The sequence below is a fragment of the Littorina saxatilis genome, linkage group LG6 (assembly GCF_037325665.1).
Source record: "Littorina saxatilis isolate snail1 linkage group LG6, US_GU_Lsax_2.0, whole genome shotgun sequence".
Taxonomy (NCBI): domain Eukaryota; kingdom Metazoa; phylum Mollusca; class Gastropoda; order Littorinimorpha; family Littorinidae; genus Littorina; species Littorina saxatilis.
This window is the reverse complement of record NC_090250.1, coordinates 6,828,409-6,851,403: the sequence shown is the minus strand read 5'-3', so window position 1 is coordinate 6,851,403 and position 22,995 is coordinate 6,828,409. Positions and strand designations below refer to the sequence as shown.

At 44.0% G+C, this 22,995-nt stretch overlaps 2 protein-coding genes and 1 long non-coding RNA gene across 3 annotated transcripts in view; 2 read left to right on the top strand and 1 right to left on the bottom strand.

Moving 5' to 3' along the window:
* The window catches only part of LOC138968363 (uncharacterized), an 8,017-nt gene extending 7,428 nt beyond the window's left edge, over positions 1-589 (top strand). Inside the window, exon 5 of the mRNA XM_070340914.1 lies at positions 1-589. This exon is cut by the window's left edge and continues 80 nt beyond it. Within this exon, the coding sequence (XP_070197015.1) occupies positions 1-419 (419 nt within the window). The 3' untranslated portion in view covers positions 420-589.
* A 3,336-nt stretch (positions 590-3,925) lies between these two features.
* Positions 3,926-19,423, bottom strand: LOC138968361 (uncharacterized). The gene is made up of 4 exons (XM_070340913.1): positions 19,227-19,423; positions 7,596-8,317; positions 5,935-6,136; positions 3,926-4,996 (listed from the first exon to the last, which is right to left on the bottom strand). Exons 2-4 carry the CDS (start codon positions 8,298-8,300, stop codon positions 3,951-3,953), a joined length of 1,953 nt encoding a protein of 650 aa, XP_070197014.1. The 5' UTR covers positions 8,301-8,317; positions 19,227-19,423; the 3' UTR covers positions 3,926-3,950.
* The window catches only part of LOC138968362 (uncharacterized), a 58,930-nt gene continuing 45,291 nt past the window's right edge, over positions 9,357-22,995 (top strand). Inside the window, exon 1 of the long non-coding RNA XR_011456154.1 lies at positions 9,357-9,858. This is a non-coding gene — a long non-coding RNA (uncharacterized lncRNA). The remainder of the gene's footprint in view (positions 9,859-22,995) is intronic.

The following is a 22,995-nucleotide window of genomic DNA, read 5'->3' as shown; positions in this document are numbered from 1 at the left end:
AGAACGTCTGGGCTTACTGCAAGCCCATCATCGTCCACCCTAAGCCCCACCCCGTTCCCCATCCCGTCCCCCACCCGGTCCCCCACCCCGTCATCCCCCAGCCAAGGCCCCACCCCTACCCCCAACCCAAACCTTACGTGCCGACACGACCGGTCTACCCCAAACCTGTTCTTCCCCACCCCCACCCACAGCCCCACCCACAACCACACCCACAGCCCCACCCACAACCCCACCCCCAACAGCCCAGTGTGTACCACTCCACCAAGATCTACGCCAAGCCTACCCACTACTACGACCCTTACCCCGGGGGTCAGATCGGGCGTTGGAAGCGCGCCGTTCCCCACCCCTCCCTCGGCAAGCTGGAGCAGATCGCGCTCTACCTGCCCTTCCAGTGCGGCTGCAAGACCTTCCAGTGCTGAGCGCCGTCTGGCACGACCTCAGTCTTCACCTGCGCCCAGTTTTCGCATTCGGCTTTTTTTGGTCTCGTGTAAACTCCGCGCTGAATATCCCGGCCCCTTCCCTTCCAAAGTACTGATGGTCGACATTTGGTACTTCAGTTACATTAATGGGGTCAAAGTCGTAAAACAAGTCGCGTAAGGCGAAAATACAATATTTAGTCAAGTAGCTGTCGAACTCACAGAATGAAACTCCACCGCCCGTGGCAAAGGCAGTGCACGTGGAATTGACAAGAAGAGCGGGGTATTCGTTGCGCTGAGAAGGATAGCACGCTTTTCTGTACCTCTCTTCGTTTTAACTTTCTGAGCGTGTTTTTAATCCAAACATATCATATCTATATATTTTTGGAATCAGGAACCGACAAGGAATAAGATGAAAGTGTTTTTAAATTGATTTCGAAAAAAAAATTTTGATAATAATTTTTATATATTTAATTTTCAGAGCTTGTTTTTAATCCGAATATAACATATTTATATGTTTTTGGAATCAGCAAATGATGGAGAATAAGATAAACGTAAATTTGGATCGTTTTATAAATTTTTATTTTTTTTAACAATTTTCAGATTTTTAATGACCAAAGTCATTAATTAATTTTTAAGCCACCAAGCTGAAATGCAATACCGAACCCCGGGCTTCGTCGAAGAGTACTTGACCAAAATTTCAACCAATTTGGTTGAAAAATGAGGGCGTGACAGTGCCGCCTCAACTTTCACGAAAAGCCGGATATGACGTCATCAAAGACATTTATCAAAAAAATGAAAAAAACGTTCGGGGATTTCATACCCAGGAACTCTTATGTCAAATTTCATAAAGATCGGTCCAGTAGTTTAGTCTGAATCGCTCTACACACACACACACACGCACGCACACACACACACACACACACGCACGCACATACACCACGACCCTCGTTTCGATTCCCCCTCGATGTTAAAATATTTAGTCAAAACTTGACTAAATATAAAAAGAAAAGAAAGTATTTTAACTGTCATTTGCTTCATCGCAAAATCCTTCCCTTCTTAATTCAAGCGGGGACGTAATCACTCGGTGCACGCTTTCTATTGGATTTCACCACGAATTTTCTTTGCTTACAAGAAACTGACATGATTTTCTCCATCAAAGAAGTGTACATGTACCTCTTTAATTTGCCGAGAAAGAAACATTTCGGTCTGGGGTATATATCAAATGCGAAAGCTGGGCATAGGCGGAAAATGAGATGGTTACACTGCCCTGCTTGAAACCACTGTTCGTCTGGCAAGACTCAACCTCTCTCCCTCACACATCACTCTACGCCTTTTGTCATCATGACAACATCCAGAGCTTTGACAAAAACTGTCGATATGAAATAATAATGAACTTCTTGATTGCCGCGATCGTGAGACTGAACTTTTTGTTCTTTTGACCCAAAGAAGAATTCCTTAGCCCCGAAACAGCAGCGCTCCTCAGTGTTCTGTGAGCATTACAATCGTGGAGTATCTTGGACATTTCGAGAAAATATCGAATTTTTGACCAAAAAAAGAACAAGTTTCTACTTTTCTCACAAGAAAGAATGCGTTATAATAGTCTTGCGCTAGCGGTAATAAAAATCAAAGCTCCAAAACCATGGTTATCGTAGACTATATATATATGGTCTTTGTACTCAGTTCTTCGAATGATCCAACGCGCTTTTAGGTCAGAGTAATCGTCTAGACCGTATATCTGTAGTTCCAGTATATATAAAAAAGAAAAAGAAAACTAAGATCTTGCGTTGATCCATAACACATAAATTATTAGTTCCTCAGTGCCAGAGGGAACGTGTATTTCATGGAGTGGCAGCTGCTCCGCTTGCAGCTGTCGCCGCTTTACGTCACTTCCGGCCGATATCACGTGACCGTAAATGACCATGCCGAGCATCTCAAGCTATGTTAATGTTTGTCCTGGTCTGCAGTTTATGACACCTCAAAACTGAGAGCCAGAACGCGTACTTTCATTATTTATAGCTCATGGAAACATCACTCATCGGTTTTATTTGTGATTTGGGAATAACTTATTCGAATCAGTAATGAGAGAAAAGGCGAGAGCAGGATGGCTGCTAACTTGTTGGCTTCACGCAGAGATCGGGCCATTGTTTTGTGAACATGGCTTAATTATTGCGGGGATTAACCACTTATTTGTCAAGCAACGTTGTTTATTAAATACCACACTTGCTATAACGAATTCCGCAACATAATACGGCGGCAACTGCAACAGTAGTTTTTTTTGGGTTGTGTTACACAACTTTCATCATGTTTAAACTTTCATTGATTGTGTGTTCTTTTGAGTCAACGTCACTCTTGTTTGAGTGTTATGTTAGTGTATTTGTCCACAAATGTATATGTGTGTTTTTCAATCAATCCTTCAACATTAAGAAAGCAAATAAAATTACAATTTCCAAGAAAATCTATTTTGAATTGTTGTTTCTTTTGAGTTTTGTTGTATTTTTCTGGTTGATTGTTTTGGGATTGGTGGTGGTGATAAATAAAGGAATACCGGGGAGGTTTTTGTCAGAGATTCTTTTCGCGTCATCATTGTTCAACTTAAATTAATACATACATCTTTACTATACTCATGACCGGCACGGTTGGCCTAGTGGTAAGGCGTTCGCCCCGTGATCGGGAGCCGAGGTCGTGGGTTCGAACCCCGGCCGGGTCATACCTAAGACTTTAAAATTGGCAATCTAGTGGCTGCTCCGCCTGGCGTCTGGCATTATGGGGTAAGTGCTAGGACTGGTTGGTCCGGTGTCAGAATAATGTGACTGGGTGAGACATGAAGCCTGTGCTGCGACTTCTGTCTTGTGTGTGGCGCACGTTATATGTTAAAGCAGCACCGCCCTGATATGGCCCTTCGTGGTCGGCTGGGCGTTAAGCAAACAAACAAACAAACAAAACTATACTCATGAGAATCCTGATCAAATGAGGAAGAGCGCTATTGTAAGCTGTGGGAAACAAGGGAAGTAAGGGCGTTCTAAATGCATACGTCACGTGCAACCAGAATAATTGAGAGTGATGCGAATCCAATCTCCAGGGCACCTGAGAGAATCACAAACTTGTATTGAAATGAACTAGCGACCTTCATCCCTATTTCCTATAAAAATAAACAAAATCAACAATTTCATTATCCCACAAGAAGCAACAGCTTCGTAAAGTGTCTTCTGCTGATTGCATGTGAGTTAGGGTTAGGGTTAGAACTTGGTCAAGTGTCTTCTGCTGATTGCATGTGAGCGTGCAGTGGAACTCAAATGAGAAATATGGCAGTGCTGGTGCCGATGTGAACTCAGTGGTTGGAATTTCAGTCAAGCACGGATGACTTCCGATACAAGAGACGAAATGAGATCAACAGAGGTCAGGGGTGGTGGAGATGGCGCTAGGATTGCCACAGCCTGGAACATGCACACACACACACTCGCACACACACACAAACACCCCCCCCACACACACACAAATTCACAAAGTAAAATCTAACTTCTGTATTTCACATCAGCCGGGCTTACAATAGCAAAACTTTTTCAGTGTGAACTTGTCAATGCAATCTGATTGAGTCCCATACGCGTTAATTCTGCTGATGTCTCCAGCTAGGGCGAAAGAGTCCAAGTACTCATCATACCTCACCGTCCCTTCAAACAAGGCGTTGCCTGGCTCAGTTTCCAGCGTCAGCTGATAAATCACCACAGCCTCTGAGCGATCGCCGAACCGAACCGTTCGATTGATGACGTCATGCAGACTCTCCTCAAACCGAAGCACGTCATCATTGGCTATCATTTGTTCCGCCCCGTGAATCGTCTTCAATTTGAGCTTGGCACACAGGTCAAATTCGTACTTCAGAAAAGAGTTAATTTTTCTCACAAGCTCACGCGCAGTCTTTCTGACCACCTTGCTGGTCAGTGACAAGGCTTTTCTCTTCAGGCACATGCACCAGTGAGGCAAGATGTGCGCATGCGCACAACTCCTTCTTTCCGGAATCTCTCTGAAGAGACTAATACCACGTTCCGACACGTTGGCAGGCCGGTCTTTTCCGTCAAAGTAAAGAATGTCTTTCAAAGTTTCGTGCACATCAAACGGTGTGGTTAGTCTGTGTGAGTTCAACTGTAGATTTGCGTAGAGTTCAGGATAGCGGGACCGGAACCAGGCGGGGAAGACTAAAAACAAGAAAGGAAGTCGCTCCTCCGCCTTACCGACGTAAGTGGAACGCATTTTCCCGAACCGGTTTCCATGGTCGCTGTAATAAATTAACACAGTGTTCTCTAAGTGTCCCTCTGCCTTGAACATGCGCAGAAAATCCAGGTGCGGTTCGTCGGCAGCGCCGGCGTCATTGACGTCATCGTGTGTGAGCCTGGTGATGAAGGTGAAGCCGAAGTGCGGTTTGACCTTGAACTGCCGCGAGAAGTCCGTGACGTAGTTGAGCATCATCCGGGTCTCCAGCATGTTGGCCACACAGTGGTGGTGGTGGTTCCACACGCTCCCGTGCTTCTCCATGGCTAGGGACAGGGCGCGGTTATAGTAGTCCGCAGGGGGCTCGTGGAAGCCTGAACATGTCAATCAGACATACAATCATACTTTATTGTCATCTTTTTCACGAGTTTTCATCTAATACAATCATACTTTATTGTCATCTTTTACACGAGTTTTCATCTAATACAATCATACTTTATTGTCATCTTTTACACGAGTTTTCATCTAATACAATCATACTTTATTGTCATCTTTTTCACGAGTTTTCATCTAATACAATCATACTTCATTGTCATCTTTTTCACGAGTTTTCAGGGCCGGACTACCGGGGGGGTTATGGGGGTTGCGCAACCCCCCCCCCCCCTAGCCTAAACATGTACCTTACTTATTTAATTTTTTTTTATTATTGCTTATTTTATGCCGTTTCATGCAAGGAGCGACCATTTTCCTATCTCAGAATATGACCTACCCGTCAGCTTCAGGGGGCTTTGCCCCCTGACCCCCACAACGAGGGGGGGGGGGGTCGGTTCTAGGGTTTCCGGACCCCCCCAGCCAAAAAATAAAAATATTGAATGAGGTATGCATTTCTTTATTTTACATTGAGTTTCAATTTTTGGGGTATTAATCAGTGACAAAATCTGCTGCCTGAAACTGGTAATGATCATCCTCAGAATGCACCAGATTGCACCATTTTGCATCCTTTTTTTCAAAATTTTCCGGGGGGGCATGCCCCCGGACCCCCCTAGCAAGCTAGGCGCTTTGCGCCGTCGGCTCGGCGCTTTGCGCCTTCACACCCATATCTTCACAATATACTTTTGAAAAAAACCAGTCATAAAATGAACTGATCCGCCCCTGGGCCACCACTGGCAACCCCCCCCCCCCTCCTCTTCGCCTAGTCCGGCCCTGGTTTTCCTCAAATACAATCATACTTCATTGTCATCTTTTACACGACACAAAGACACTTTATTAAAATGAGAAATTACATTGTGGCAAACAAATAAACAAGACTTGCCTTCCTTTTGGTAGACGAAGATGGCGATCTTGGGTGCGTCCTCCGCGTAGAGCGTGCGGTACCCTGCCCTGGAGAAGTTCTTCCAGATGAAGGGGTAGCTGTCGAAGGGGGTGCTGTGGCTGACGGACTCGTTCCACGGCAGCTCCTCCACAAAGCGCCCAGCCATCATGGGCACCACGTTGACAAAGGTGTTGTCCGCTACCTGCACGTGAGACAGTTCAATATGTACACACACACCGCGCACACACACACACACACACACACACACACACACGCACGCACGCACGCACGCACGCACACACACACACACACACACACACACACAGCGCCTCCACGAACCGCCCCGCCATAATGGGCACCACGTTGATAAAGGTGTTGTCCGCTACCTGCACGTGAGACAGTTCAATATGTACACACACACACACTCACACACACACACACACACACACACACACACACACACACACACACACACACACACACACACACACACACACACACAGCGCCTCCACGAACCGCCCCGCCATAATGGGCACCATGTTGACAAAGGTGTTGTCCGCCACCTACAGTGAGACAGTTCAATATGTACACACACACACACACAGCGCCTCCACGAAGCGCCCCACCATAATTGGCACCACGTTGACAAAGGTGTTGTGCGCCATCTTCATGTGGTACAGTTGAATATGGACAAAAGTTAAATGTGGGTGTACAGTGGTCCTCGTCTACATTTTATACATAAATAGACATTTGACCATTAAAATGCTGAGTCTATTCCCTACAAATATCAAAAATACACCGTACCCCCCTTCGATCAAGAAGGACGAAGCAAGAGTAGCCGTTTGAAAATGCATTGTAGAATTCCAGTATAGTAGGATATCCTTATTTGGGAAATGCCGAGGGCAAAACTCCACTCGAATACAGTGCATTTCGTTCGTTTAAAAAAAATCGTGGACAGCGCTTCAATACCCAGTGTCATTCTGTTGCTGTGACTGTGTGGGCGTGACTGTCAGCATTGTGACATGAATTTGATTGGTCGATATGTTTAGGCAAAGCACATGTTCTCAGCAAACAGAAAACAAAATAGTGGAAGTATCAGAGACACTACCCAAAAATAATTTTATTTTTTTATTTTTTTACATATATCAAAATCTAACCATAAGATTATTGAAAAAAGCAAAAAATATAGACAACCACCTTCAAGACATCCAAAAATCCTGGAAGTTTTTTTTAAAATGTATGGGAAAAAGTTAGATTTGGGTATATTATATCATTAAAATTTGAGTTAGATATTCGAACAAGAATTTATGGAATTATTTTTTTCATAATTAAAATAATTGCTTAATAATCAATTAGTTGTTGATTGGAAAACTTAAAGAATTCGATTAAACAAAAGCAAAAGACCTATGAAGAAGGATGCTAGCTCCTTGCCTGTTAAAAAAAGGAAAGAAAAAGAGAGAAAAGGGCAAAAAAAGAAGGGTACAAGCAACCTGCATGCAACTGAGGTTTAAAAAACAAACAAACAAACAACCAAACAAATAATCAAACTAACAAAAAACAATCAAACAAACAAACAAACAAACAAAAGAACAAACAAACAATCAATCAAACAATCAAACAAACCAACAAACAAACAAACAAACAAACAAACAAACAAGCACCTTGTTGTATCCCAGCATCTCCACGGCGTGCAGGTGGTTCAGTAGATAGTCGCGGGTTCTCGGCATCTGCCGCATGAAGTTCAGCCTGGACACGGAGTCCACGCCCACCATCTGCACACTAAGCACCTCTCTTGGCGCCACGGACCTCACGTGCTTCTTCAGCCTGGCGTGACAGCGCGTCTCCACGTCCTCTCTGGGCAGGATGAAGGCGTGGAACGTCGTGGAGATGACGCCCTCGGAACGGCTGTAGCAGTAGATTCTGATGAACTCGTCCTTGACCTCGATGTCCGAGTCAAACTCGTCGCTCAGGTCGGCATAAGCGAAAGCAAAGTCCGTGTGAAGGCCTTCTCTGGTGACGGCCTGATAGCGACAGTGGCTGAAGTCCCCCTTCAGCTCCTTCTCGATAAAAGTCCGGTTGATTCTCAGTATCGTTCCGTCCACGTAAGTCACCGAGGGTCTCCCGACACAGCTGATCTTCCCTTTTCTCTTCACGCCTTCCGCGATGGATGGGTCGAAGGGGTCAAGGTCGGGGATCTTGCAGGCAGGCGTGTCCACCAGGAAGCCACGTAACTTGGAGATGGCGGGAGCGGCGACCAATGGCGGGCCGCGAGAGAAGAAGTAGAGGAGATGGAGGGTGCAGAGGGCGGCGACCAGCCCGGTGATTGACAGGAACATGCAGTGGAGGGCTCGCTTGATGCGTACCATGACGCTAGACTTGCCACCTGGAACACACAGCCTGCATGAAACACACAGCCTGCAACACACAGCCTGCAACACACAGCCTGGAACACACAGCCTGGAACACACAGCCTGAAACACACAGCCTGCAACACACAGCCTGCAACATCATTTTGAAAGATGTCCCACAGTCAATTAACAGGGACCTCCCCCCCCCATCCCACACCCACCCCCTTCTCATTTTAGACCCCCCCCCCCCCCCCATCCCTAAATATAGTTGATCACCGTATAAACGAATTTAACTAAGAAAGGAGACAACCTTGCATCGGTCCTGGATAGCAATATATAGGTATTAGAGACGATGATAACAATAACCAGCCCACTGAACGGATAGCCATATATAGGTTGTAGAGACGATAACAACAATAACCAGCCCACTGAACGGATAGCCATGTATAGGTTGTAGAGACGATGAAAACAATAACCAGCCCACTGAATGGATAGCCATGTATAGGTTGTAGAGACGATGAAAACAATAACCAGCCCAATGAACGGATAGCCATATATAGGTTGTAGAGACGATGAACACAATAACCAGCCCACTGAACGGATAGTCATATATAGGTTGTAGAGACGATGAAAAGAATAACCAGCCCACTGAATGGATAGCCATGTATAGGTTGTAGAGACGATGAAAACAATAACCAGCCCAATGAACGGATAGCCATATATAGGTTGTAGAGACGATGAAAACAATAACCAGCCCACTGAATGGATAGCCATGTATAGGTTGTAGAGACGATGAAAACAATAACCAGCCCAATGAACGGATAGCCATGTATAGGTTGTAGAGACGATGAAAACAATAACCAGCCCACTGAACGGATAGCCATATATAGGTTGTAGAGACGATGAAAACAATAACCAGCCCACTGAACGGATAGCCATATATAGGTTGTAGAGACGATGAAAACAATAACCAGCCCAATGAACGGATAGCCATACATAGGTTGTAGAGACGATGAACACAATAACCAGCCCACTGAACGGATAGTCATATATAGGTTGTAGAGACGATGAAAAGAATAAGAATAAGAATAAGAATAAGAATACTTTATTATCTCATAGAGAAATTCAGGCGTGGTACATAACAATAGTACAAACAAGACATTGATTTTACATAAAACATATAGCACTATATAACAGGGCAGGTTATAGAAACACCTTCCACATACCTCTCTGGACATTCCTTGCATTGTTCTTACGCATTCAGACATGAACACATCCATGTCTCATTTACACATCGCACACATGGACATTCTTATACGCTCAACTTACCCATTCACACATGGACATTCCACCACGCTCCACTTACACATTCTTATACGCTCCACTACACATTCACACATGGGCATTCTTATATGCTCCACTCCCACATGGACATTCGACTACGCCCACTTACACGTTCACACATGGACATCTTTAAAGCACTGCGCTTACATTCTCGCACACCTGCGCGTATAACGAACTATGGCTAAACATCATTGCAAAATATCATAGCATACAATATATCAGAAAATATACGGTTGTACATAAAACCAATACATACATGTACATTACTACTGATTGCACTGGCAGAAGAGGGGCTGGGTCGGGTATGTGGATGTGTTTACATGTTGCTAAGGGTGATGGATTTGGGGATGAAGTTGTTTTGCAGCCGGAGTGTCCTAGCTTTGTGCGTGCGAAGTCTACGGCCAGAGGGAAGGAGTTCATAGAGGTGGGCAAGGACATGGGACCTATCTGAAGCTATCCGCCTACTCTTTCTCACCACACCCTTTTCATACAGGGACTCCACACTTGCTTGCTGCCTGCCAATCACCTTGCTACTGACATTCACCATTCGCACTAAGACATTCCTGTTCTTCACACTCAGACCTCCATACCAGGCCACAAAACCGAAAGTGATGACAGACTCAATGAAAGAGCGGTAGAAAGTTTGGAGGATAGAAGGGTTCACATTCAACTTCCTAAGTTTCTGAAGGCAGTAGATGCGTGACTGACATTTTTTGTGTATGAGGGTGGTGTTTGCATTGAAGGACAGCTTATCATCGATAACAATAACCAGCCCAATGAATGGATAGCCATATATAGGTTGTAGAGACGATGAACACAATAACCAGCCCACTGAACGGATAGCCATATATAGGTTGTAGAGACGATGAAAACAATAACCAGCCCACTGAACGGATAGCCATATATAGGTTGTAGAGACGATGAAAACAAAAACCAGCCCACTGAACGGATAGCCATATATAGGTTGTAGAGACGATGAAAACAATAACCAGCCCACTGAACGGATAGCCATATATAGGTTGTAGAGACGATGAAAACAATAACCAGCCCACTGAACGGATAGCCATATATAGGTTGTAGAGACGATGAAAACAATAACCAGCCCACTGAATGGATAGCCATATATAGGTTGTAGAGACGATGAAAACAATAACCAGCCCAATGAACGGATAGCCATATATAGGTTGTAGAGACGATGAAAACAATAACCAGCCCACTGAACGGATAGCCATATATAGGTTGTAGAGACGATGAAAACAATAACCAGCCCACTGAACGGATAGCCATATATAGGTTGTAGAGACGATGAAAACAATAACCAGCCCACTGAACGGATAGCCATATATAGGTTGTAGAGACGATGAAAACAATAACCAGCCCACTGAACGGATAGCCATATATAGGTTGTAGAGACGATGAAAACAATAACCAGCCCACTGAATGGATAGCCATATATAGGTTGTAGAGACGATGAAAACAATAACCAGCCCACTGAACGGATAGCCATATATAGGTTGTAGAGACGATGAAAACAATAACCAGCCCACTGAACGGATAGCCATATATAGGTTGTAGAGACGATGAACACAATAACCAGCCCACTGAAGGGATAGCCATATATAGGTTGTAGAGACGATGAAAACAATAACCAGCCCACTGAATGGATAGCCATATATAGGTTGTAGAGACGATGAAAACAATAACCAGCCCACTGAACGGATAGCCATATATAGGTTGTAGAGACGATGAAAACAATAACCAGCCCACTGAAGGGATAGCCATATATAGGTTGTAGAGACGATGAAAACAATAACCAGCCCACTGAACGGATAGCCATATATAGGTTGTAGAGACGATGAAAACAATAACCAGCCCACTGAAGGGATAACCATATATAGGTTGTAGAGACGATGAAAACAATAACCAGCCCACTGAACGGATAGCCATATATAGGTTGTAGAGACGATGAAAACAATAACCAGCCCACTGAACGGATAGCCATATATAGGTTGTAGAGACGATGAACACAATAACCAGCCCACTGAACGGATAGCCATATATAGGTTGTAGAGACGATGAACACAATAACCAGCCCACTGAATGGATAGCCATATATAGGTTGTAGAGACGATGAAAACAATAACCAGCCCACTGAACGGATAGCCATATATAGGTTGTAGAGACGATGAACACAATAACCAGCCCACTGAATGGATAGCCATATATAGGTTGTAGAGACGATGAAAACAATAACCAGCCCACTGAACGGATAGCCATATATAGGTTGTAGAGACGATGAAAACAATAACCAGCCCACTGAACGGATAGCCATATATAGGTTGTAGAGACGATGAAAACAATAACCAGCCCACTGAACGGATAGCCATATATAGGTTGTAGAGACGATGAACACAATAACCAGCCCACTGAACGGATAGCCATATATAGGTTGTAGAGACGATGAACACAATAACCAGCCCACTGAACGGATAGCCATATATAGGTTGTAGAGACGATGAACACAATAACCAGCCCACTGAACGGATAGCCATATATAGGTTGTAGAGACGATGAACACAATAACCAGCCCACTGAACGGATAGCCATATATAGGTTGTAGAGACGATGAAAACAATAACCAGCCCACTGAATGGATAGCCATATATAGGTTGTAGAGACGATGAAAACAATAACCAGCCCACTGAACGGATAGCCATATATAGGTTGTAGAGACGATGAAAACAATAACCAGCCCACTGAATGGATAGCCATATATAGGTTGTAGAGACGATGAAAACAATAACCAGCCCACTGAATGGATAGCCATATATAGGTTGTAGAGACGATGAAAACAATAACCAGCCCACTGAATGGATAGCCATATATAGGTTGTAGAGACGATGAAAACAATAACCAGCCCACTGAATGGATAGCCATATATAGGTTGTAGAGACGATGAAAACAATAACCAGCCCACTGAATGGATAGCCATATATAGGTTGTAGAGACGATGAAAACAATAACCAGCCCACTGAATGGATAGCCATATATAGGTTGTAGAGACGATGAACACAATAACCAGCCCACTGAAGGGATAGCCATATATAGGTTGTAGAGACGATGAAAACAATAACCAGCCCACTGAAGGGATAGCCATATATAGGTTGTAGAGACGATGAACACAATAACCAGCCCACTGAATGGATAGCCATATATAGGTTGTAGAGACGATGAAAACAATAACCAGCCCACTGAAGGGATAGCCATATATAGGTTGTAGAGACGATGAACACAATAACCAGCCCACTGAACGGATAGCCATATATAGGTTGTAGAGACGATGAAAACAATAACCAGCCCACTGAATGGATAGCCATATATAGGTTGTAGAGACGATAACAACAATAACCAGCCCACTGAACGGATAGCCATATATAGGTTGTAGAGACGATGAACACAATAACCAGCCCACTGAATGGATAGCCATATATAGGTTGTAGAGACGATGAAAACAATAACCAGCCCACTGAACGGATAGCCATATATAGGTTGTAGAGACGATGAAAACAATAACCAGCCCACTGAATGGATAGCCATATATAGGTTGTAGAGACGATGAAAACAATAACCAGCCCACTGAACGGATAGCCATATATAGGTTGTAGAGACGATGAAAACAATAACCAGCCCACTGAATGGATAGCCATATTTGTAGTGACGATAACAATAACCAGCCCACTGAACGGATAGCCATATATAGGTTGTAGAGACGATGAAAACAATAACCAGCCCACTGAACGGTATACTGTACTTCTTCTTCTTCTTCCGCGTTCCAGAAATTCTGGTGACTGTGAGCTCGTTTGCCCATTTGGGTTCCCCAAACTATACTTTGAGAGCATAGTCAGATTCACTCCGCTTTCGTTGGGTAGGCATGCTGGGTATTTTCGTGTTTCTATATATAACCCACCGAACTCTGACATAGATTACCGGGATCTTTTCCGTGCGCACTTAGTCTTGTGCTTGCGTGTACACACGGAGGGGGTTAAATCTCTAGCAGGTCTGCACATAAGTTGACCTGGGAGATCGAAAAAATCTCCACTCTTAACCCACCAGGCGGCAGCGACCGGGATTCGAACTCACGACCTCCCGATTAGGAGGCCGACGTCTTACCACCACGCCACTGCGACCGTCTGAACGAACGGTATATACATAACTGAACATTTGAAACACGCAAGAGGCCATATCTCATCCAGTCTCCCTCTGCCCTACGTGTGCGGATGTTGACATGTGACCGTTATGTTCCATCTCATTGACAGTCGGCGGCACGGTCAGTGCCTCGGTGGACTACAAAGGTACAGGCCTCTCAGGCGACTTACTTGTCACTAGTTCTGTTCTTCTTCTTCTGCATTCAGTCATGGACTACAACTCCCACTTAAATCGTTGCATGCACACACACAAACACAGACAGACAGACAGACAGACAGACAGACACACACACACTCACACTACATGCACAAACACACACACGCACACACACATATTGCAATCCACATTCCTGACATGTTGTTTCTCCACGTGTGTCAATCGACACATCACATTCATTCAGACTCCGCTGAGACACCAAGGCAGCAGTACTGTCAGCCGCAGCAAAGTTGTCAACATGTGAAAGATTTTAATATAAATACTGTAGCGCGTCCACTTGTGATCCATTTCCTTGGCGAGACACAAAAGCAACGAGACAGAAACGATAGACAGACCGAGAGAGACAGAGAAAAAGAGAGAGACAGAGAGAGAGAGAGACAGACCCTGAGAGACAGAGACAGAGACGAAAGACAGACCGAGAGAGACAGAGACAGAGACAGACCGAGAGAGATAGACCAAGAGAGAGAGAGAGAGAGACAGACCGAGAGAGACAGACCGAGAGAGATAGACCAAGAGAGAGAGAGAGAGAGAGAGAGAGAGAGAGAGAGAGAGAGAGAGAGAGAGAGAGAGAGACAGACCGAGAGAGACAGACCGAGAGAGATAGACCAAGAGAGAGAGAGAGAGACAGACCCAGAGAGACAAACCGAGAGAAATAGACCAAGAGAGCGAGAGAGAGAGAGAGACCGAGAGAGACAGACCGAGAGAGAGATAGACTAAGAGAGAGAGACAGACAGACAGACCGAGAGAGACAGACCGAGAGAGATAGACCAAGAGAGAGACAGACCGAGAGAGATAGACCAAGAGAGAGAGACGCACCGAAAGAGACAGACTAAGAGAGACAGACTGAGAGAGAGATAGACCAAGAGTGAGAGAGAGACAGAACGAGAGAGACAGACCAAGAGAGATAGACCAAGAGAGAGAGAGAGAGACCCAGAGAGACAGACCCAGAGAGAGAGAGACAAACCGAGAGAGACAGACCGAGAGAGAGAGACCGAGAGAGATAGACCGAGAGAGAGAGAGAGAGAGAGAGAGAGAGAGAGAGAGAGAGAGAGAGTGCGACAGACCGAGAGAGACAGACTCAGAGAGATAGACCAAGAGAGAGAGAGAGAGAGAGAGAGAGAGAGAGACAGACAGACAGACCGAGAGAGACAGAGAGACAGACCGAGAGAGACCGAGAGACAGACCGAAAGAGACAGACCAAGAGAGGCAGACCAAGGGAGACAGACCGAGAGAGACAGAGAGACAGACCGAGAGAGACATAGAGACAGACCGAGAGAGACATTGACCGAGAGAGACATTGACGGAGAGAGACAGGTCAGCACAAGAAGCGACCAAAGAGGGTGACTATTATATTGTTGCTATCCGATGAATAGTGTTGTCTTTAGTACACGTGCGCGCGCATACACACACGTACATACCCACGCATGCATGCACGCACGTCAGTACACACACACTCACTGTCTCTCTCGCTCACACACACACACACAAACACACACACTCACACACACACACACACACACACACACACACATCATGCGCACACATACACGCGCGCACATACACACACACACACACACACACTCACACACACACACACACACACACACACTCACATACACACGCAATCAGTGTCACTCTCTCTATTCCCCTTTTTCTGTTTCTCTCTCTCTCTCTCACTCTATCAATCTCTTGCGCGCGCTCCTTCTTTTTCAAGGTCGGGTGGGCTTGATGTTAATCAATAATCAACACAGGAGGGAGAGAAAGCGGTCAGAATACCTGGGAACTGTCGCTTGGAGGTGAGAACCATCCACAGGTGAGAGAGAGAATGTCTTGTGTGTTTTACCTGCGATCTATTCTTCACACTCTCATTATATCCTCACATGCTACAGCTTTGTTCCCCCTGGTCTAATCTTCTATGTTTTCATGTTTTCATGTTTTTGTTCGTGCTTGTTGTTATCTATTTAATCCTTGTTTTATTGTTATTGCTACTACTATTACAATTATCATGATCATCACGTTGACTGTTGCTACCCATCATATGAATCTGTTCTTCAATGCCGACCGATTTTCTTATCACATTGTGTTCAAGTCTCTCTACACACGAAGGGTTTCTTGTTTGAATTTTTTGAATTTTAAAATTGTCGTTAGCACGTCTGCACTTGCAGGTACGAGTTGTTTTTCCGCGCAATGCTATTGGATGTGTTTGTTGATGTTTTCCGCGCAATGCTATTGGATGTGTCAGTTGTTGTTTTCTGCGCAATGCTATTGGATGTGTTTGTTGATGTTTTCCGCGCAATGCTATTGGATGTGTTTGTTGATGTTTTCCGCGCAATGCTATTGGATGTGTCTGTTGTTGTTTTCCGCGCAATGCTATTGGATGTGTCTGTTGTTGTTTTCCGCGCAATGCTATTGGATGTGTTTGTTGATGTTTTCCGCGCAATGCTATTGGATGTGTCAGTTGTTGTTTTCTGCGCAATGCTATTGGATGTGTCTGTTGTTGTTTTTCCGCGCAATGCTATTGGATGTGTCAGTTGTTGTTTTCCGAGCAATGCTATTGGATGTGTCTGTTGTTGTTTTCCGAGCAATGCTATTGGATGTGTTTGTTGATGTTTTCCGCGCAATGCTATTGGATGTGTCTGTTGTTTTTCTATGAAGCCTGGATAAGAAACGGTTTGTTTGTTTGTATGCTTGTTTGTGTGTGTGAATGTTTGTTTGTCTGATGTTTTCGTGTTGATTTTGTTTGTTCATTTATTTATTTTATTACAGTGCATCGCAGAAAACAAAATCTCAAGCAGTAAGCTTTACGTCACCAGAAACTCAGTACACATGTACACAGAGCTACCGCTGTGACTGTAGACAAAAACAACGGCAGAACAGATCTTCAGAGTTGGTAATGCTTCTGTTTTTAAGCGGTGTCCCAGGTGATTAGAACATTGTTAGACAACAAAAAGAAAACCAGTCGCGTTAGGCGAAATTACTACATTTAGTCGAGCTGTCGAACTCACGGAATGAAACTGAACGCACTGCATTTTTTCACCAAGACAATACAGCTTCGTCAATCCCCGCGACAAGGAAGTCGCTCACTTTCCACACGTGCAAAACGCAGTGAAATTGACAAGGCAGAATAGCGCGCGTATTGCGCTAAGCAGGAAAGCGCGCTTTTCTGTAATCTTAACTTTCTGAGCTTGTTTTGATTAAAACATATCATATCTATATGTTTTTGGAATCAGGAAATGATAAAGAATAAGAGGAAATCATGTTTTTATCGATTTCTTACATTTTAATCGTAGTACTAATTAATCTTTTTTCGTTAATTGTGAATATTTTTAGATTCAGAATTTGATGAAGAATACGATGCAATCTGTTTGCAAAAATTTGATTTTAATGACAACTTTAATGAGCAAACTCATTAATTTTTTGTTAAGCCTCCAAGCTGAAATGCAATACCAAAGTCCGGCCTTTGTCAAAGATTACTTGACAAAAATGTCAACAAAATTGGTTAGAAAATGAGAGCGTGACAGTGCCGCCTCAACTTTAACAAAAAGCCGGATATGGCGTCATCAAAGACATCGAAAAAATGAAAAAAACGTGTGGGGATATCATACCCAGGAACTTTCATGTGAAGTTTTATGAAGATCGATCAAGTAGTTTTTTCTGAATCGCTCTACACACACACACACACACACACACACACACACACACACACACATACACAACACCCTCGTCTCGATTCCCCGTCTATGTTAAAACATTTATTCGAAACTTGACTAAATGCAATAACCAGACGAGAAAACAACGGTGCATTAAACGGCCCTCATTTAGCTCTGTTTATAACGAGGTCTCTATCGATGGCTCGTTGCTCCGCCCTTGTCAGACAGGAGTTACTATAGACTGAAATCGATGGCTCGTTGCTCCGCCCTTGTCAGACAGGAGTTACTGTAGACTGAAATCGATGCGGCTCGTTGGTCCGCCCTTGTCAGACAGGAGTTACTATAGACTAAAATCGATGGCTCGTTGGTCCGCCCTTGTCAGGCAGGAGTTACTATAGACTGAAATCGATGGCTCGTTGCTCCGCCCTTGTCAGACAGGAGTTACTGTAGACTGAAATCGATGTCTCGTTGCTCTGCTCTTGTCAGCCAGGAGTTACTGCAGACTGAAATCGATGTCTCGTTGCTCTGCCCTTGTCAGACAGGAGTTACTATAGACTGAAATCGATGGCTCCTTGCTCCGCCCTTGTCAGGCAGGAGTTACTATAGACTGAAATCGATTGTAGCCAGAACTAATCAGAACAGGTTGCCGTTTAATAGGCTATAAACGCGAAGTTTCATTCCGAATTAATTAAACTTTTCCCTTCGCGACTGGCAGTTAAGTCGACAATACTTGTTGGCACACGAGCCGAGATTATGATTCATGCCGTGTAAAGTCGTGTGTCAGACAAGAAGAGCAGCCCTGTTTGCTCAAAATCTTCTTTTTGGCACATGTATGTGTATACATGTTTCTTAGTTCTGCTTCTCCACTTGAGAGTTAGCCTTTCTTCCATGTTTCCACTGACATCACTTATCAGCTTCTGGCATGGTAAGAAACTATCACGTTACCTTTCTCAGCGTGCGTGAAGCTCGCTCCTACACTATCGCAGCCACGGAACGGCTCGGGGAGAAACCCCACGGTGACCATATCTCCGCTATTCTCGAACCCGATCTAGGTTGCTTGCATCTGTTGAACACCTTTGCTGTTGCTGTCTGTGCTGGTGTACACATGGATGGAAGGAAAACTCTGTTGAAACGAAACGCTCTAGCAGCAGAGTAGCCTATTCTAAAACAAAGACATGAAGGCTCATGCCATGTGCATCCAGAGTATGCCACACAGTATAGCTCTCGTATAGCTTTCGTCTGGAACATTTTCATCCCGAAGAACACTTTAGCTGCTGAAGTCAAGCGTCACTGAGTTTCAGGAGCCATATGTGCTCCTCGTATTTCATCCCATCATACACACGTATTTCATGTATGTTATGTTATATTGCTGTTTTTCCTGCACTTATGTATCTTGTATGTGTCAATAGGCTCTGTGCTTTAATGACAATAAATTCTGATTCTGTGATTGTGATACACACAGAAGGGATACACAAACTTATACAACGCCTCTCTCTAGACATCACAACTGCTTACAGTTTATTCTTACCTTGAAAAGCGTGGATGTGTAGCAAACCATTAGTCCATCGCCAGGGTAAGAGGTGTTGCAAATCATTAGTCCATCGCCAGGGTCACGACACGCATGGAGGGGGATGTGTCTGCAGGTGAGGAGTGGTGTCGGGGGCACAACTCACTGACTCAAACCGATCCCTCTGGCTTTGGTTCCAATCTGGTACTGGGGGCTGGCTCTCGGCGGTGCCAGAAATTCGGCTAGAGAGGTAACAGCGGTGCGGGGGAAGCTTTGCTACCCTCGTGAAGGTTTGTTACCATCTTTATGATGCAAGGAGGCACCACTGGGTTATATATCGACTGGTAGCTATAAAACCCATACCTGTCAAGTCCTACGCATTCTGCGTAATTCTTACGGTTTTTCGGTGTTTTTTGGGTCCTACGTCGTATACCTCAAACCATACGCATTTTCAGCATTAAAAAAAAAAAATAAAATTTTGTTTTGTTTTGGTTTTTTTGCTGGCATGGACTGCCGTTCATTCATTTCTGAGGAGGAGCTTGCACCAGCCACACAACAGAAGTTCTGGCATGATGTGCGCCAGTTCTACGTGGCCTGTGTGAGGAAAATGTTGAATAAATTTCCATTTGGCAGTGAAACCCTGCAACACCTTCAAGTGCTGGATCACAGTCTGGGAGCTGACACACTGACTGCCTTCTTGCAGGTCAAAATTAACTCTGATGCATGCTGCCATGATTTTAAGGTGACTGGCAGCATGATTGACAAAGCAAAGATTTGCACAGATGAATACAACAAAGAACACAAGTGACAAGTGACAAGTGACAAAAAAAATGAACGAACAAGAATGCAGTGTAAATGTATTACATGTGGTCTATACACTCATGAGGTATGCGTGCTTTGATCAGACGGTAACTACAGTGGGTGTGAGAAGGGGTAAACAAATCACGAAGAACACGTTGAACCAAATAGAAACTTGCCTTGCCTATACATCCAAATGTATGAGCTCACACTGTCATTTTTCTTATCCACATTGGAATAAGATTCGAGAGGTTTCTGAGAGAGGGGAGAGCAGAAACACCCGGGCGAAGCCGGGCCTGACTGCTAGTGGTAAATAAAGAGCAGTTTGTGTAGAAAGGAATTTATGTGTTTTACTTTTAGTTTGCGAAAAACAATCTGATTTGTTTAGTGTGTATGCGTGAGAAGTTGAATTTGTGCGTTTAACCACATCCTGATCCACGCATTAACTATGGTTTTTGATCTCCAACTATGGTTTCTTATGCCATTTACTATGGTAAGAGGCCAAAAGTACTTGACAGGTATGAAAACCTCAGTGGAAGGCACGGCCATGGTCAGAAATTATGAACGAGGGGGGGGGGTAGACGTACTCCGGACATAACTCTGTTGTATTTGTATGGGATGTTTAGAGGGAACATCAGTCACAGTCAAGTTCTTGCTTTTAGTGAGGCACGCGTTCTACGCGTGCTCACACTTCGTAATGACTGGCCTATAATGTCACGTGGGAAGGTTTGGCTCGATAAAAACAAGAGTATTTTATCAGTGATGGCTTACTAGCCGCCAAAACTAAACATTAGTAATTAACATGTAAAAATTACAATTATGTCATGAAAATTACCGTACTTTTCGGACTATATAATAAGGCGCTGCCGTGTATAGGGCGCACCCCCTACTTTTAAAAATAAAACTGAAAAAATCCTAGAATAAGGCGATGGCCGATGTCATGGATAAGGCAATGGTGTCGTTCATAGGGCGACGGCATGAAAGAACAAGTCGCGTAAGGCGAAATTACTACATTTAGTCAAGCTGTGGAACTCACAGAATGAAACTGAACGTAGTCCGCCGCTAGTGCAAAAGGCAGTGAAAGTGACGAGCCTGTTTGGCGCGGTAGCGATTGCGCTGTGCTGCATAGCACGCTTTACCAGTACTGTACCTCTCTTCGTTTTAACTTTCTGAGCGTGTTTTTAATCCAAACATATCATATCTATATGTTTTTGGAATCAGGAACCGACAAGGAATAAGATGAAAGTGTTTTTAAATTGATTTCGAAAATTTAATTTTGATCATAATTTTTATATTTTTAATTTTCAGAGCTTGTTTTTAATCCGAATATAACATATTTATATGTTTTTGGAATCAGAAAATGATGAAGAATAAGATGAACGTAAAGTTTGATAGTTTTATACCAAATTTTTTTTTTTTAATTTTCAGATTTTTAATGACCAAAGTCATTAATTAATTTTTAAGCCACCAAGCTGAAATGCAATACCAGAGTCCGGCCTTCGTCGAAGATTGCTTGGCCAAAATTTCAATCAATTTGATTGAAAAATGAGAGTGTGACAGTGCCGCCTCAACTTTTACAAAAAGCCGGATATGACGTCACCAAAGGTATTTATCGAAAAAAAGAAAAAACCATCTGGGGATATCATTCCCAGGAACTCCCATGTAAAATTTCATAAAGATCGGTCCAGTAGTTTAATCTGAATCACTCTACACACACACACGCACAGACAGGCAGACAGACACACACACACACATACACCACGACCCTCGTCTCGATTCCCCCTCCATGTAAAAACATTTAGTCAAAACTTGACTAAATGTAAAAAAAGAAAAAAGTATCGCCTTATAGTCCGAAAAGTACGGTACTAATTTTCAAGTGTTAATTACTGTCACGTTTCAATATATCACTTAAGGTGATTATGAACCGGTTAATTACTACTAATTAACTAACCACACCACGATCCACTCTCGCAGTCATACAATTAAATAGAGTCAACAAAAGTATAAGTTTCAGACGCCTGTTTATGTATAAACTCGCCACCTCCCTCGAGCCTTCACTCAAAATATGTTCCTTTTACGTTCTCAACACGTAAAAAAACCCGTGATCACTGACAAAATGCCAGTAGTATATAGAAAATTATAGTAACACGCTGATCCCGTGTAAATACAGTCAAATGAGAATGTTCTGTTCAAAAAGCTCTAGTTCATGCAGGGGTCACACACCCCACGTTGTCACTACTCCAATGAAATCACAGATAAGAAAAGACAACGGTGGTCAACGGGGTGCGTAAGACACAGTGCACTTAGCTTTCTTTCTGTATGCTGGTTAGCCGGTATGCTGGTTAGTCGGGTTGCTGGTTAGCCGGTTCGCTGGTTAGCCGGTCTGCTGGTTAGCCGGTTTGCTGGTTAGCCGGTTAGCGTAGCTTCCTCAGGTCCCAGCTCCAACGTCTGCAGCTAGCAGTGTCCCGCCAAAGGCAGCCGTGCAGCAGTTACAGGAACACGAAACGAAACGAAGGCTGCAAACAGAAAGCATCGGTGCACTAAACATGTCTGCTACCCCTCACCCACCACCTTAAAACGTGTCATCTTTAAATACCTCATCGAGCACGTGGGCCTGCACAAAACGGACTTTTTACAACAACAAAACAGTCATTTTCCGTCCTTCTCTCCCTATCTGCAAAACCCATGCATATACAGATTAGTATTTTAGCGTCACAGAGAGTAAATTATGCGCTAACCTGGAAAGAACAACAGAGAGTATTTCATTCCACAACACAGACTCATCAACAGCGTTAAATAATGATTTATTACCTCAAAAGCCTATGATTGTACTCTCAATGGAAGCAAAGTCCGCCTCCTCCCTGGAACAGCCTCTGTTCGTCAACAGTGACCAAAAACCTCCAGAACCCCTTGTCGAATCCTTATGCGAAAGCCATCGCCGACGAAGGAATGTTGACGACTTGTCCTCAGCAAAACAGGTGCAGTGAGAAAG

What these genes read in the sequence shown, in the direction of transcription:
- LOC138968361 (XM_070340913.1), bottom strand. Translation starts at nt 8,300, where the DNA reads ATGGTACGCATCAAGCGAGCCCTCCACTGCATGTTCCTGTCAATCACC. An exon ending in AGATGCTGGGATACAACAAG is followed by an intron (nt 6,137 to 7,595) that starts GTGCTTGTTTGT and finishes TCTCACGTGCAG; the next exon opens with GTAGCGGACAACACCTTTGT. An exon ending in CTTCGTCTACCAAAAGGAAG is followed by an intron (nt 4,997 to 5,934) that starts GCAAGTCTTGTT and finishes TGACATGTTCAG; the next exon opens with GCTTCCACGAGCCCCCTGCG.